This window comes from Tachyglossus aculeatus, chromosome 6 (assembly GCF_015852505.1).
Source record: "Tachyglossus aculeatus isolate mTacAcu1 chromosome 6, mTacAcu1.pri, whole genome shotgun sequence".
Taxonomy (NCBI): domain Eukaryota; kingdom Metazoa; phylum Chordata; class Mammalia; order Monotremata; family Tachyglossidae; genus Tachyglossus; species Tachyglossus aculeatus.
In genome coordinates, this window is record NC_052071.1 from 45,851,907 (window position 1) to 45,866,881 (window position 14,975).

The 14,975-nt window shown below is 47.6% G+C and overlaps 1 protein-coding gene across 1 annotated transcript in view; it reads right to left on the minus strand.

The window, feature by feature from the left end:
- The window catches only part of MPP1 (membrane palmitoylated protein 1), a 65,310-nt gene that overhangs the window by 9,968 nt on the left and 40,367 nt on the right, over nucleotides 1-14,975 (minus strand). The window contains exons 6-9 of the mRNA XM_038747616.1: nucleotides 13,002-13,204; nucleotides 11,227-11,333; nucleotides 1,626-1,706; nucleotides 1,192-1,272 (exon numbers count right to left, since the gene is read on the minus strand). Of these exons, the coding sequence (XP_038603544.1) occupies nucleotides 1,192-1,272; nucleotides 1,626-1,706; nucleotides 11,227-11,333; nucleotides 13,002-13,204 (472 nt within the window). The remainder of the gene's footprint in view (nucleotides 1-1,191; nucleotides 1,273-1,625; nucleotides 1,707-11,226; nucleotides 11,334-13,001; nucleotides 13,205-14,975) is intronic.

A 14,975-nucleotide genomic window follows, 5' to 3' on the forward strand; every position in this document is an offset into this window, starting at 1 on the left:
AAAGCCCGCAAGCCTCGGAAGGCTTAGAGAAGCAGCGTGGCCTAATGGATAGAGCAGAGGCTTGGGAGTCGGAAGGACCTGGGTTCTAATTCCATGTCCACCGCTTGTCTGCTCCGTAACTCGGACAAGTCCAGCGCTTAGAACAGTGCTTTGCACATAGTAAGCGCTTAACAAGTGCCATCATTATTAAGTCACTTCATTTCTCTGTGGCTCAGTCACCTCATCTGCAAAATCATCATCATCATCATCAATCGTATTTATTGAGCGCTTACTGTGTGCAGAGCACTGTACTAAGCGCTTGGGAAGTACAAATTGGCAACATATAGAGACAGTCCCTACCCAACAGTGGGCTCACAGTCTAAAAGGGGGAGACAGAGAACAAAACCAAACATACTAAAAAATAAATAGAATAGATATGCACAAATAAAATAAATAAATAAATAGTAGAAAAAAAAAATGGCAATTAAGACCACGAACCCCTTGTGGAACATGGACTGTGTCCAACCTGATTAGGTTGTGTTTACCCTCAGCATTATGTGCCTGGCACATAGTAATAATAATAATAATGGCATTTGTTAAGCGCTTACTATGTGCAGAGCACTGTTCTAAGCGCTGGGAGGGGGAATACAAGGTGATCAAGTTGTCCCACGTGGGGCTCACAGTCTTAATCCCCATTTTACAGATGAGGGAACTGAGGCTCAGAGAAGTTAAGTGATTTCATCATCATCATCATCAATCGTATTTATTGAGCGCTTACTGTGTGCAGAGCACTGTACTAAGCGCTTGGGAAGTCCAAGTTGGCAACATATAGAGACAGTCCCTACCCAACAGTGGGCTCACAGTCTAAAAGGGGGAGATTTTTGCCGCAGATACGTGGCGAAGTGGGCATCCGAACCCATGACCTCCGACTCCAAAGCCCGGGCTCTTTCCACCGAGCCACGCTGCACTGAAATATCACCTGATTAACCTGTATCTACCCCGACGCTTAGAACAGTGTTTGGCACATAGTCAGCGCTTAACAAGTACCGTAATTACTGTCAGAGCATTAAAAAAAAATGACTTGAAGTGGTTTTCTCTTCCCGGCAGGGATTCCGTCACAGGGATCCGAATGGGAGCTGGGCGGGAGCCCTCGGACCCCTCCCCTACCTCCCCGTCCGGGACACGAAGTGGTTTGCCCAGATAGTTACTCACACGGTGTGGGGTACACAAACTTCTCCGGGTTGTTGCTGAGCAGTGCGTTCTTAATGTGGCTGCGGCCCACTCCATTGGCACCTGGGCGGGAGAGAGGAAAGGCGGCGTGGTGGGTGGAGGTGTTGGGAGAGGGAGGTTGGCACCTCGCCATGGGGCCTCCCCAAAGACCAGGGAGAACAAGGAGAAGGGAAGAAGGGCAAAGCCAACACGTCATCGGGGCCGGGGATGAGTGGGGATTCAGGCAGGAGCACAGTTAGCACCCGGCAATGCGGACACAGCGGGTATTTGTCTCGTGGCAGATGAGGTTGCGGATGAACCCCGTATCTAGTTCCCGACAATTTTCCCCATCCCAAGAGTCCCGGCCTATCTCGGCCGCAGTCTCCCGGGCCTTTGGGGGCTGGGGAGGTGAGGGGTCGGCGGTGGGCGGGCCGTACCAATCAGCACCAGGGTCTTCCTCTTGAAGGCAGGCAGCCGCACCACCTCTTCGTAGGAAACCACGTCCAGCTGGTCAAAAACTGGGGACAGACGGAAGGGGAAATACGCTCAGTCCTGGAATCGAGGGTAAGCCTCCCCTCTCCGTCACCCTAAACCGAGGCCCCTCCCCGCCCAACTCCTCCTCGGTTCCTTCTTGCTACTAGTGCAGATATCTGTGTGGCTTTTTCTTGATTTAAGCTTTCCTTCTTTCCATAGTAGAGTGTAAGTTTCTTGAGGGCAGGGGCCGTATTTGGAGAAGCAGTAGAGCCTAGTAGAAAAAGCACTCCCCGCCCAACTCCTCCTCGAATCCTTCTTGCTACTAGTGCAGATATCTGTGTAGCTTTTTCCTGATTTATGTTTTCCTTCTTTCCATAGTAGAGTGTAAGTTTCTTGAGGGCAGGGGCCGTATTTGGAGAAGCGGCGGAGCCTAGTAGAAAAAGCACAGGGCTAGAACTGGGTTCTAAATCTAACTCTGCCACTCGTCTGCTGTGTGACTTCATACAAGTCACTAAGCCAGTCTGTCCCAAGTTTTCTCATCTGTAAAATGGGGGTAAAACTGGCCCTCCCCTGTGGACCGAGAGCCCCATGTGGGCCAGAGGCTGTTTCCGATCAGATTATCTTGTATCTGCCCCGTGCTTTGCACACAGTAAGCATTTAAATATCATTATTATTATATTCTATATTATTATATAATAATATATTATATTAATATGTAATATATTATATAATAACATAATATATGATATAATATACAATATATAATGATATATTAATATAATATATATTATATAATATATTATTATATTCCCTTCTAGACTGTGAGCCCTTTCTAGACTGTGAGCCCACTGTCACAGGTAAGGACCATCTCTATGTGTTGCCAACTTGTACTTCCCAAGCACTTAGTACAGTGCTCTGCATACAGTAAGCGCTCAATAAATACGATTGATGATGATGATATTTGTTTTTTTAACTCAAACCCCAAGAGCCTAGTTCCAGGCTCTGCATGTGTGGGAGCTCCCAGAAATTCATGGACCACCCTTCAACTGGTTCAGAGGAAAGGCAGAGCCCTCCGACCCTCAACCCCCTTCTTTGAGGAGGTCTTCAGGACAGTCTACAGTTTGTTCCAATGTGGGGTCCAGCTGAGAAAATGACCCCTGAGTATACAAGATCTCCCGGGAGAAGAGGAAGAGATTCCAAATGGCCAGCACAGACGGCTGTTTGGGGCTTGGAAATTGGGTGGAAAAATCAGGTCCCATTTTGCCGGGGTTTTAATGGCCGACGGCCATATGTTTTGCTATTATCAGGGCCCTTACTGATCATTGGAGAAGCAGCGTGGCTCACTGGAAAGAGCCCGGGCTTTGGAGTCAGAGTTCACGGGTTCAAATCCCGGCTCTGCCGATTGTCAGCTGGGTGACTTTGGGCAAGTCACTTCACTTCTCTGGGCCTCAGTTCCCTCATCTGTAAAATGGGGATTAAGACTGCGAGCCCCCCATGGGACAACCTGATCACCTTGTAAACTCTCCAGTGCTTAGAACAGTGCTTTGTACATAGTAAGTGCTTAATAAATGCCATTATTATTATTATTATAATTACAATGAGCCCTTTCTTCAGTCTGGTGCTTCTAAGGAAGCGGGCAGCCTCCTTCAACCCTTCTCTTCTCCTCCTGGAGTGTCCACTTTGGAGAATGCCTACGTAGGTACCAGCTCTGCTCCCTCCAGGACTGCCCCTTCTAAACCAGGAAACTCAGGAAACGTAGCAGGGGCACAGGAAGCCGAAGCTGTCAATCATATTTACTGAGCGCTTACTGTGTGCAGAGCACTGTACTAAGCGCTGGGGAGATTAAAACGATAGACCAGATACAATTCCTACCCACAACAAGTTTACAAGTCTAGAGAAGCTGGGCCAGTGGGGGAATTCTAGAGAATCCACAGACACCGCCCCGAACTTGAGCATGCCCCCAAATAGCATCATGTCTGCTGCAGAAGCAGGCCCCACACGGTAATAATAATAATAATAATAATAATAATAATAATAATAATGATAATAATAATAATAATGGCATTTATTAGGCACTTACTATGTGCAAAGCACTGTTCTAAGCACTGGGGAGGTTACAAGGTGATCAGGTTGTCCCACGGGGGGGCTCACAGTCTTAATCCCCATTTTACAGGTGAGGTAACTGAGGCACAGAGAAGTTAGGTGACTTGCCCAAAGTCACACAGCTGACAATTGGCGGAGCCGGGATTTGAACCCAGGACCTCTGACTCCAAAGCCCGTGCTCTTTCCACTGAGCCACATTGCTTCTGTGATGATGATGATCCTATCAGTATTACTACTACTAATAATAGTAAGTGCTTAACTAATAGAACACAGGCCTGGGAGTTAGAAGACCTGTGTTCTAATTCCAGTTCTACTACTTGTCTGCTGTGTGACCTTGGGCAAGTCGCTTCACTTCTCTGGGCCTGTTACCTCATTGGTAAAATGGGGATTAAGATTGTTGGCTCCCACGTGGGACATGGACCTTGTCCAGTCTGATTAGCTTATATCTACCCCAGCCCTAGTAGAGTGCCTGGGATGTAGTAAGCGTGCAACAAATAGCATGAAAAAACAAATAAAAAAACTAAGGGGCAAGCACTGTGCTAAATGTTGGGGTAGAAGTACTTAGTACAGTGCTCTGCACACGGTAAGTGCTCAATAAATACTATTGAATGAGTAGAGGATCATCAGATAATAATAATAATAATAATAATGATGGCATTTGCTAAGCGCTTACTATGTGCTAAGCGCTGGGGATGATACAAGGTGATCAGGTTGTCCCACGTGGGGCTCACAGTCTTAATCCCCATTTTACAGATGAGGTAACAGGCACAGAGAAGTGAAGTGACTTACCCAAAGTCACACAGCTGACAAGCAGTGGAGCCGGGATTTGAACCCATGACCTCTGCCTCCCAAGCCCGGGCTCTTTCCACTGAGCCACGCTGCTTTTCAGATCACACAGAGGCCCTGTCCCACAGGGGCTCACAGTCTAGCGGAGAGGGAGAAAGATATTAACGAGAAGCAGCGTGGCTTAGTGGAAAGAGCCCGGGCTTTGGCGTCAGAGATCAGGGGTTCAAATCCCGGCTCCGCCAACTGTCAGATGTGTGACCTTGGGCAAGTCACTTCACTTCTCTGTGCCTCAGTTCGCTTATCTGTAAAGCGGGGAGGAAGACAGCCCTATGTGGGACAACCTGATTACCTTGTATCTATCCCAGTGCTTAGAACAGTGCTTGGCACATAGTAAGCGCTTAAATACCAACAAAACAAAAAACTAGCCATTTTACAGATGAGGAAACTGAGAAGTCAAGTGATTTGCCTAAGGTCACACAGGGAGGAATAGAATTCTGGTCTCCTGATTTCCTTGCTAGGGCTCTGTTCACTAGGCCACGTCGCTTCATTGAACCAACATGCCATGAACCATCGAGGATGAAGGAAGTGGGAAAGGCCGAGATGGACCACACTGGGAAAACCAATTCTTCAGTCACTTCTAGGTAGGGGTAACAAAGCTGCTGAGGTAGAGACACCTTTCAACCGGGCTGGCTTCTTAGAGAAGCAGTGTGGCCCAGTGGAAAGAGCCCCGGCTTTGGAGTCAGAGGTCATGGGTTCAAATCCCGGCTCCTCCAATCGTCAGCTGTGTGACTTGGGGCCCACTGTTGGGTAGGGACTGTCTCTATATGTTGCCAATTTGTACTTCCCAAGCGCTTAGTACAGTGCTCTGCGCATAGTAAGCGCTCAATAAATACGATTGATGATGATGATGATGACTGTCTCTATATGTTGCCAATTTGTACTTCCCAAGCGCTTAGTACAGTGCTCTGCACATAGTAAGCGCTCAATAAATACGATTGATGATGATGATGATGATGAAGTCACTTCACTTCTCTGGGCCTCAGTTCCCTCATCTGGAAAATGGGGATTAAGAGTGTGAGCCCTCCTTGGGACAACCTGATTACCCCGTATCCCCCCCAGCACTTAGAACAGTGCTTTGCACATAGTGAGCGCTTAACAAACGCCATCATCAATCAATCAATCGTATTTATTGAGCGCTTACTGTGTGCAGAGCACTGTACTAAGCGCTTGGGAAGTACAAGCTGGCAACATATAGAGACAGTCCCTACCCAAGAGTGGGCTCACAGTCTAGAAGGGGGAGACAGAGAACAAACCCAAACATACTACTAAAATAAAATAAATAGAATAGATAGGTACAAGTAAAATAGAGTAATAAATATGTACAAACATATAGACATATATACAGGTGCTGTGGGGAAGGGAAGGAGGTAAGATGCGGGGGATGAGGGGAGAGGAAGGAAGGGGCTGAGTGTGGGAAGGCCTCCTGGAGGAGGTGAGCTCTCAGTAGGGCCTTGAAGGGAGGAAGAGAGCTAGCTTGGCGGATGGGCAGAGGGAGGGCATCCCAGGACCGTGGGAGGACGTGGGCCGGGGATCATCATCATCATTGTGCCAACAAGCTGAAGGGAAGCAATATGGACACGCTGTGGGTCTGGGCCTGGGCCCGCCAGAGGAGGTTTGTAAGGAGGGAGGGGAAATCGCTCCAGGCAGTTGGCATGGGCTCAGTTAGTTGGTGAGGCCAGCTGGTCACTTTCTTCCCCTGAAAACAAAAGGATTTTTTTTTACCGGGACAATAACTCTCTCCCTAGGGCGCCTAGTACATCTTCAAGGCAGCTGGGAATCAGATGTTTAAGAATTGTTTTAAAAAGTAAATGTTAAAGGACCCTCTCCCCTGCTAGATCCATAAGAAGCAGTGTGGCCTAATGGAAATAATAATAATAATAATGATGGCATTTGTTAAGCGCTTACTATGTGCAAAGCACTGTTCTACGTGCTGGGGGGGATACAAGGTGTTCAGGTTGTCCCACGTGGGGCTCACACTCTTCATCCTTATTTTACAGATGAGGTAACTGAGGCTCAGAGAAGTTAAGTGACTTGCCCAAGGTCACACAACGGACATGTGGCGGAGCTGGGATTCGAACCCATGATCTCTGACTCCAAAGCCCGTGCTCTTTCCACTGAGCCACGCTGCTTCCCTGGAAAGAGCCCAGGCCTGGGCCTGGGAGACAGAGGGTCTGGGTTCTAACCCCTGCTCAAACCACATACCTGCTGTGTGACCTTGGGCAACTCAACTTCTCTGTGCCTCAGTTACCAGCTCTACAAAATGGGGATTCAATACCTATTCTCCCTCTTAGACTGTGAGCCGCCTAAGGGACCTATCTTGTATCTAACCCAGTGGTTAATACAGTATTTGACACACAGTAAGCACCTAAATACCACAATTATTATTATTAAATTATTATTAGGGCTGGATAATTCCTTCTGTATATATGTATATATGTTTGTACATATTTATTACTCTATTTTGCTTGTACATATCTATTCTATTTATTTTATTAGTATGTTTGGTTTTGTTCTCTGTCTCCCCCTTTTAGACTGTGAGCCCACTGTTGGGTAGGGACTGTCTCTATATGTTGCCAACTTGTACTTCCCAAGCGCTTAGTACAGTGCTCTGCACACAGTAAGCGCTCAATAAACACAATTGATTGATTGATTGATTCTCCCTCCTCTCCTCTCCCTTAGCTCTTGGCTCTCCTAGCTCAGCCAGTCGATCATATTTATTGAGCACATATTGTGTGAAGAGTACAATATAACAATAAACAGGCACAGCCCCTGCCCATAACAACCTTACAGTCTAGAGGGGGAGACAGACACCGATACCAATAACGTCCCCCAGAAGTAACTACAATTCCTTCCCTAAGGCGGCTGGCGCGGGATCAGCCGCACAGCTGAGGAAATGAAGACTGCAGAATTCAGCTCTCTGGGCAGAAGAGGAAGAGCAGCGTTCAAATTTACTGTCAAATAAAGCTTCTCCCCTTCACCAGTGGGGCCAGATTACACTGCAATACACTTGGCTCTACCACCAAAGCCCAACAGACTCCGTTTCCTCTAAAAGACGCGGTCAGTGACCTGCGGGGTCTAGCTATTATTCATTTAAAGGGGCAGAGGGCGGCGTGTTCTTTGGATGGAACCAGACACCTCTGAATTTCAAATCTCCTTCAGACACTTCCACCCCCACCGGCCTCAGAAAAGAGCCCTAATCTCCCTCTGGATTCCCATCAGACCAAAGTGAGGATATCTTCCTGTTCCCACCCGTCTCTGTTTCCAGATGGATGAACTGATTAATATTGCATCTGGGAGCCCAGTGGGACCACAGCTGATCTGTTCCCCAAGCCCCCTCACTGGCCTAAAACTCCCTCTCCATGACAACCCACAGAGCACCATTCTCCCCATCTTCAAAGCCCTCCTAAAATCACCTCCTCCAAGAAGCCTTCCCTGACTAACCTCTTTTCTCCATCCTATTTGTCCTCTCTTCTGCATCTCCTGTGCACCTCTCAAAACAGTTTGGTACTCACCCCTCTTGCAACCCTGCATCACTTAGGTATATATCCCTTTTAGACTGTGAGCCCCTTTTAGACTGTGAGCCCACTGTTGGGTAGGGACTGTCTCTATATGTTGCCAATTTGTACTTCCCAAGCGCTTAGTACAGTGCTCTGCACATAGTAAGCGCTCAATAAATACGATTGATTGATGATGATGATGATATCCTTATACTCTGGTGCTTCCCCTATCTGAAATTTATTTTAATGTCTGTCTCCCCTATTGGACTGTAAGCTCCTTGTGGGAAGGAATCGTGTCTACCAACTCGACTGTACTGTACTCTCCCAAGCACATAGCACCATGAGTGCACACAGAAAGCAGCATGTCCTAGGGGAAAGAGCTTGGTCCTGGGAGTCAAAAGGACCTGGGTTCTAGTTCCGGCTTGGGCACTTGGCTGCTGCAAGTCACTTCACTTCTCTGTGCCTCAGTTATCTCATCTGTAAAATGGGGATTAAGACTGTGAGCCCATGTGGGACATGGACTGTGTCCAACCTGATTACCTTGTATCATCATCATGAATCATATTTATTGAGCGCTTACTATGTGCAGAGCACTGTACTAAGCGCTTGGGAAGTACAAATTGGCAACATATAGAGACAGCGCCTACCCAACAGTGGGCTCACAGCGCTACCCCAGCGCTTTTTTTTAAATGGTATTTTTTAAGCGCTTGCTATGTGCCAAGCACTGCTCTATGTGCTGGATTAAAACGGTCCCTGCCACATAGTAAGTGCTTAATAAATACTAAGTAAATAAATGCCATTCAAGGAGGTTGGGAAGTGCTCTCCACAAGGCCAACCGGGCCAGCAAAGTTGCCGGACGGCGGGGCTGGAAATGGAATGACTGAAGAAAGACTCTGATGGCTCCAGAATCATTTAGGAGCATTTAGCAGCTCCCACAACTCCTTAATGAGATCATTCGGATTTGTTGACAGAGATGCCCACACCAGCCCTTTGTAATGGGCCAGATGGTTCCAAACGACAACACAACGGCACGTTGTGCTGCTGCTTCCAGGGGGCTCACAGCGACTTCTCTGTCACATCTCCTCTTCGAGGTGGCTTGTTGCCACCAGACACATGGACCCCCACTGTTCTGGAGAACTGAGGCGATGGGAGGAGAAACAATCCACACCCCATCACAGCTCTAAGTGGTTGGGAAAAGGGACAGATTTGCCTCAGAGGAAGGGAAAGAGTTCAGAGAAAGGAAGGGTGGGAAGCTAGTGGAGAGAGCCTGGGCCTGAGAGTCGGAGGGTTATTTTTGCTTTGTTTTCTTTTTAATGGTCTTTGTTAGGCACTTCCTAAGTGCCAGGCACTGTACTTAACACTGGGATAGATACAAGAAAATCAGGTTGGACCCAGTTTACGTTCCACACGGGGCTCACGGTCTAAATCCTCATTTTACAGGTGAGGTAACGGGCACAGAGAAGTGAAGCGAATTGCCCACAGTCACACAGCAAACAAGCGGAGTGGGGACTAGAACCCAGATGCTCTGATTCCCGAGCCCTTGCTCTATCCACTAGGCCATACTGCTTCTCCAGCATGGTCCCAACCCCTACTCTGCCACCCGCCTTCATGTGATTTTAACTTCTCTGTGCTCCAGTTTCCTCATTTGTAAAATGGGGTTGGAAAACCTGTTCTCACTCCCCTTTAGACTGTGAACCCCATGTTGGTCAGGGATTACATCTGACCCAATTATCTTGTATTTGCTCCAGTGACTAGTACAGTGACTGGCACATAGTAAGTGCTTGACAAATACCACAGTTATCACTACTGGAAAGAAATGCGGGTTTAGAAATGCAAAACGCGGTCCAATTTCCCTCTAGTAGTCTTCATGGCAATACTAATAATTGGCTCTAATAGTCCTCATCTCCTTATGGTGTTCGTTACAAGATCATCAGGAATGACACAACTCCCGTCCCACAGGGGAATCACTGTCTGAAGCTACAAAATGATCTCATTCTCCACGTCAATATTCTCGGGAGATTGGAAGCACATGTTCTCCTGTATTTTGTTGAAAGGCAGAGTCAGGGATAGGGCTGCTGTTCCTTTGTGGCAACAATCCCCACCTACACACGTACACACTGTGAGAGTCCTCACTGCGAGCCTGAAGAGGGGAGGCGGAAAGGGATGGGGAAATCAGGGAGGGAAAGCACTAAGAAGCAGCAGGGCTTAGTGGAAAGAGCACGGGCTTGGGATTCAGAGGACGTGGGTTCTAATCCTGGCTCCGCCACATGTCTGCTGTGTGAACTTGGGCAAGCCACTTAACTTCTCTGTGCCTCAGTTACCTCATCTGTAAAATAGGGATTACGACTGTGAGCCCCACACGGGACAATCTGATTACCCTGCATCTACCCCAGCACTTAGAACAGTGTTTGGCACATAGTAAGCGCTTAACAAATATCATAATTATTATTATTATGCCTATACATGTAATTTATTTATATTAATGTCTGTCTCTCCCCTCTCTAGACCGTACGGCTCGTTGCAGGTAGTATGCAGTCTGATCGATTCTCCTAATTCAGTTAGTTAAAGGCAAATTTAACAGATGGGCCATGTATTTCTCAACCAAGAATTGTATGGTTTGGCCTGGGAAGGATCAAGCACATTTCAGTGCCTGGCACATAGTAAGAGCTAAACAAATACCATAAAAAAATAGGGATCATTATAGACTGGACTAGACTGGAGAAGCAGCATGGCTCAGTGGATAGAGCACGGGCTTTGGAGTCAGAGTTCATGGGTTCAAATCCCGGCTCCGCCAATTGTCAGCTGTGTGACTTTGGGCAAGTCACTTCACTTCTCTGGGCCTCAGTTACCTCACCTGTAAAATGGGGATGAAGACTGTGAGCTCCCCCGAGGGACAACCTGATCACCTTGTAACCTCTCCAGCGCTTAGAACAGTGCTTTGCACACAGTAAGCGCTTAATAAATGCCATTATTATTATTATTATTATTGTAGTGTACTCTCCCAAGCACTTGGTACTGTGCTCTGCACACGGTAAGCATTCAGTAAATATAACTGAATGAATTAATGAAAGAACGAGGGGGATCTCTGGGCCTGAAGCAGGGGCGACAGGTGGCTTACTTGAGCTGTGTTTGGCTAGATACTTGTCCTTGTATTTCTTCTTCTTCCCAAAGGGGCTGCAGCTCGGAGCTTCGCTGGGAGCAGACTGAGCCATGCTCGCCACTCGCCTGGAAGAAGAGAAAACATCAGGATTTGACCGTCCCATCTAGACTGGAAGCTCATTGTGGGTAGGGCATGTGTCTCTTATATTGTTCTATTGTACTCTCCAGAGCGCTTAGTACCGTGTTCTGCACACAGTAAGCACTCAATAAATACAACTGATTGATTGATGAGGGAGAGAAATGGCAACCAAGGAGGGAGGTTTCATTGAATCATATTTATTGAGCTCTTACTGTGTGCAAAGCACTGTACTAGACACTTGGGAGAGGTCAATACAACAATAAACAGACACATTCCCGGCCCACAATGAGCTCAATCCCCAAGGCTCAAGTTCCATCATCATCATCAATCGTATTTATTGAGCGCTTACTGTGTGCAGAGCACTGTACTAAGCGCTTGGGAAGTACAAGTTGGCAACATATAGAAACAGTCCCTACCCAACAGTGGGCTCACAGTCTAAAAGGGGGAGACAGACAACAAAACCAAACATACTAACAAAATAAAATAAATAGAATAGATATGTACAAGTAAAATAGAGTAACAAATATGTACAAACATATATACATATATACAGGTGCCGTGGGGAAGGGAAGGAGGTAAGATGGGGGGGATGGAGAGGGGGACGAGGGGGAGAGGACGGAAGGGGCTCAGTCTGGGAAGGCCTCCTGGAGGAGGTGAGCTCTCAGTAGGGCCTTGAAGGGAGGAAGAAGTTTCAGACTTTGAGCCCATTGTTGGGTAGGGACCGTCTCTATATGTTGCCGATTTGTACTTCCCAAGCACTTAGTACAGTGCTCTGCACAAAGTAAGCGCTCAATAAATACGATTGAATGACTGAATGCACTAGTGATCACTCCCTTCTTCAGAGGCCAAGATGCTGGTGAATGAGTCGCAGCCTTCTGGCTTGCTCTGGAAACAACAGGTCTAGCCCAGAAACCACCACCAATAGTGCGATAAAGGCACCTCAACCATCTTAAGCGCTTAGTACAGTGCTCTGCACACAGTAAGCGCTCAATAAATGCGATTGATGATCTTGGCAGGCTGATGCCCAGGCCAACGTGAACCACCTTCTGTCTCCCAGCTACCTCTGGGGCAAGGCCCAACAGTAGGGCCCAGTTGTTATTGACAAGACAAAAGACCAGGTGTCCCTGGATGACAATTCCAGCAGGGTGATGAAAGTCGTTCCCCAAACCTCTTTGCCTACTCAATTACTATTATTGTTATGTTATTTGTGCAGCTCTTACTATGTCACTAAAGCAAGAAGGGTAACCGACAAGGAGTCATCGTTGCGCCGCGGCAAACTCCCTCTTCCCCTCTCTGAAGCATGAGGGTGGGTGGACGGTTCAATACAAATAGAAGATCATCCTCTACCATTGCACCAGACAGATGGGGAGTCTACGAAATTCGTTTCCAGAAACTGGACAGGGAGAAAATATCAGTAGGCTCCAGAGAGGTTTGGGGAAATTCTCTAATGGGGAACCTGAGGAGATGGTAAGAATATGGTCCACTCCTAACCATCTGGGTGGCTCAAAGGAGAAGCACCAAAATATGGTTCATAGCTGACAGAATTTCACCCCTCGCCTTGTTTTTAAAGGTATTCTTAAGTGCTTCCAATGGAGTCCTGGGATGAACAGACCACGGGACTGACAGGGTCGAGGCGATCGCTGAATATGGCCTACCACTCCTGCAGCTCCGGTGACGGGATCAGGCCCGCTGAGGCTGACTCCGCGTTGGGGCTTTCCACTTTGCCCTGCCACCAGTTACTGTCATCTTTGTTGATGATCTGGATGACGTCCCCGGTGTTGAACTTCAGGCCGGCCTCCTTGCAGGGAATCAGGTGGTCCTTCTTGGGGTCATAGTCAAACTGCGCCCGCATGAACATCTGGAAAAGAGGCCAGGAGTCATCCGGGTGGCAAACGACCTCTTGGTTCCCAGAGAAACCGTGTGGGTGGAGGCGGCTGCCCATCTTCCTTGAACGCACACCTGCAGGAATGGACGTGGCCGGGCCCGAGCTAAACCTGTCTCCTTTGGCCTTGGCGATAAACGAGACTCGATCTACGGGATCTCTCAGAGTGCAGAGAAGCAAAGAGGTTACCACCGGCTGGGCAACCCACCTAAGCACCTCATAATCAGTAACTAACATGGATGGCAACGGCAGGCTCGATGGGTGGATCGGTTCATTTCTCTTTGCTCCAAACAGGGAATAAAGCCCTCGTCGTCTCAGAAGGAGATGTTAGAAGCCCATTGTTGGGTAGGGATTGTCTCTCTTTGTTGCCGAATTGTACTTTCCAAGAGCTCAGTACAGTGCTCTGCACACAGTAAGCCCTCAATAAATACGACTGAATGAATGTTGGAAGCAGGGGCGTAGGGTGAGACAAAAAAAGCATTCTAAATTGACTCCTTCAAATAGGGTTGATTTTTTTCTACGTGGCATTTAGGTGCATACTATGTGCCAGGCACTGTACTGGTGCTGGGGTAGATACAATCTAATCCAGTGGACACAGTCCCTATCCCGCATGGGGTTCACAGTCTTAATACCCGTTTTACAGATGAGGTAATCGAGACCCAGAGGTCTCACCGTCACACAGCAGACAAGTGGCAGAGGTAGGATTAGAACCCAGGTCTTCTGCTCCCAAGCCCATGCTCTTTCCACTAGGCACGGGGAACCAGTTGGACAAATCACAGCAAACTACTACTCATCCCAAACACTCCTTCACCATCACCTCCTTCTGTATACACACAGACCCCTGATCGGCTGACGGTCGTAACATTCATTCAGTCGTATTTATTGAGCGCTTACTGTGTGCAGAGCACTGCACTAAGTGCTTGGGAACTACAAGTTGGCAACATATAGAGACGGTCCCTATCCAACAACGGGCTCACAGTCTAGAAGGGGAAGACGGACAACAAAACAAAACATGTGGACAGGTCAAGAGGAACCATAGAAGAAAATAATTCCTCAGATGCAATGTTCCCTGCATCCACTTCTGGCCACGGTTCCTATCGGTGATTGAGGAGAGGAGGTTCTCTAGAAGGTTCCAGCCCCCACTCTGGATGGGCAGACCACACCAGGAAGCCACTAGAGAAATGGGTATGTCCTCTCCATACTCTTGGGTATTTGTTTCCTTTGCTCCCCATAACAGCAGTTGCTTTCTCTAAACATTGAGCAATTAAAACCAAATCAATCAATCAATCGTATTTATTGAGCGCTTACTATGTGCAGAGCACTGTACTAAGCGCTTGGGAAGTACAAATTGGCAACACATGGAGACAGTCCCTACCCAACAGTGGGCTCACAGTCTAAAAGGGGGAGACAGAGAACAAAACCAAACATACCAACAAAATAAAATAAATAGGATAGAAATGTACAAGCAAAATAAATAAATAAATAAATAAATAAATAAATAGAGTAATAAATATGTACAACCATATATACATATATACAGGTGCTGTGGGGAAGGGAAGGAGGTAAGATGGGGGGATGGAGAGGGGGACGAGGAGGAGAGGAAGGAAGGGGCTCAGTCTGGGAAGGCCTCCTGGAGGAGGTGAGCTCTCAGTAGGGCCTTGAAGGGAGGCCCAAGAGACCTCAAAGCTACAGTTTGAAGCTGAACTGGTGATGGTAATTTTAGCCTCGGTGGGTGGATGTGGCTGAA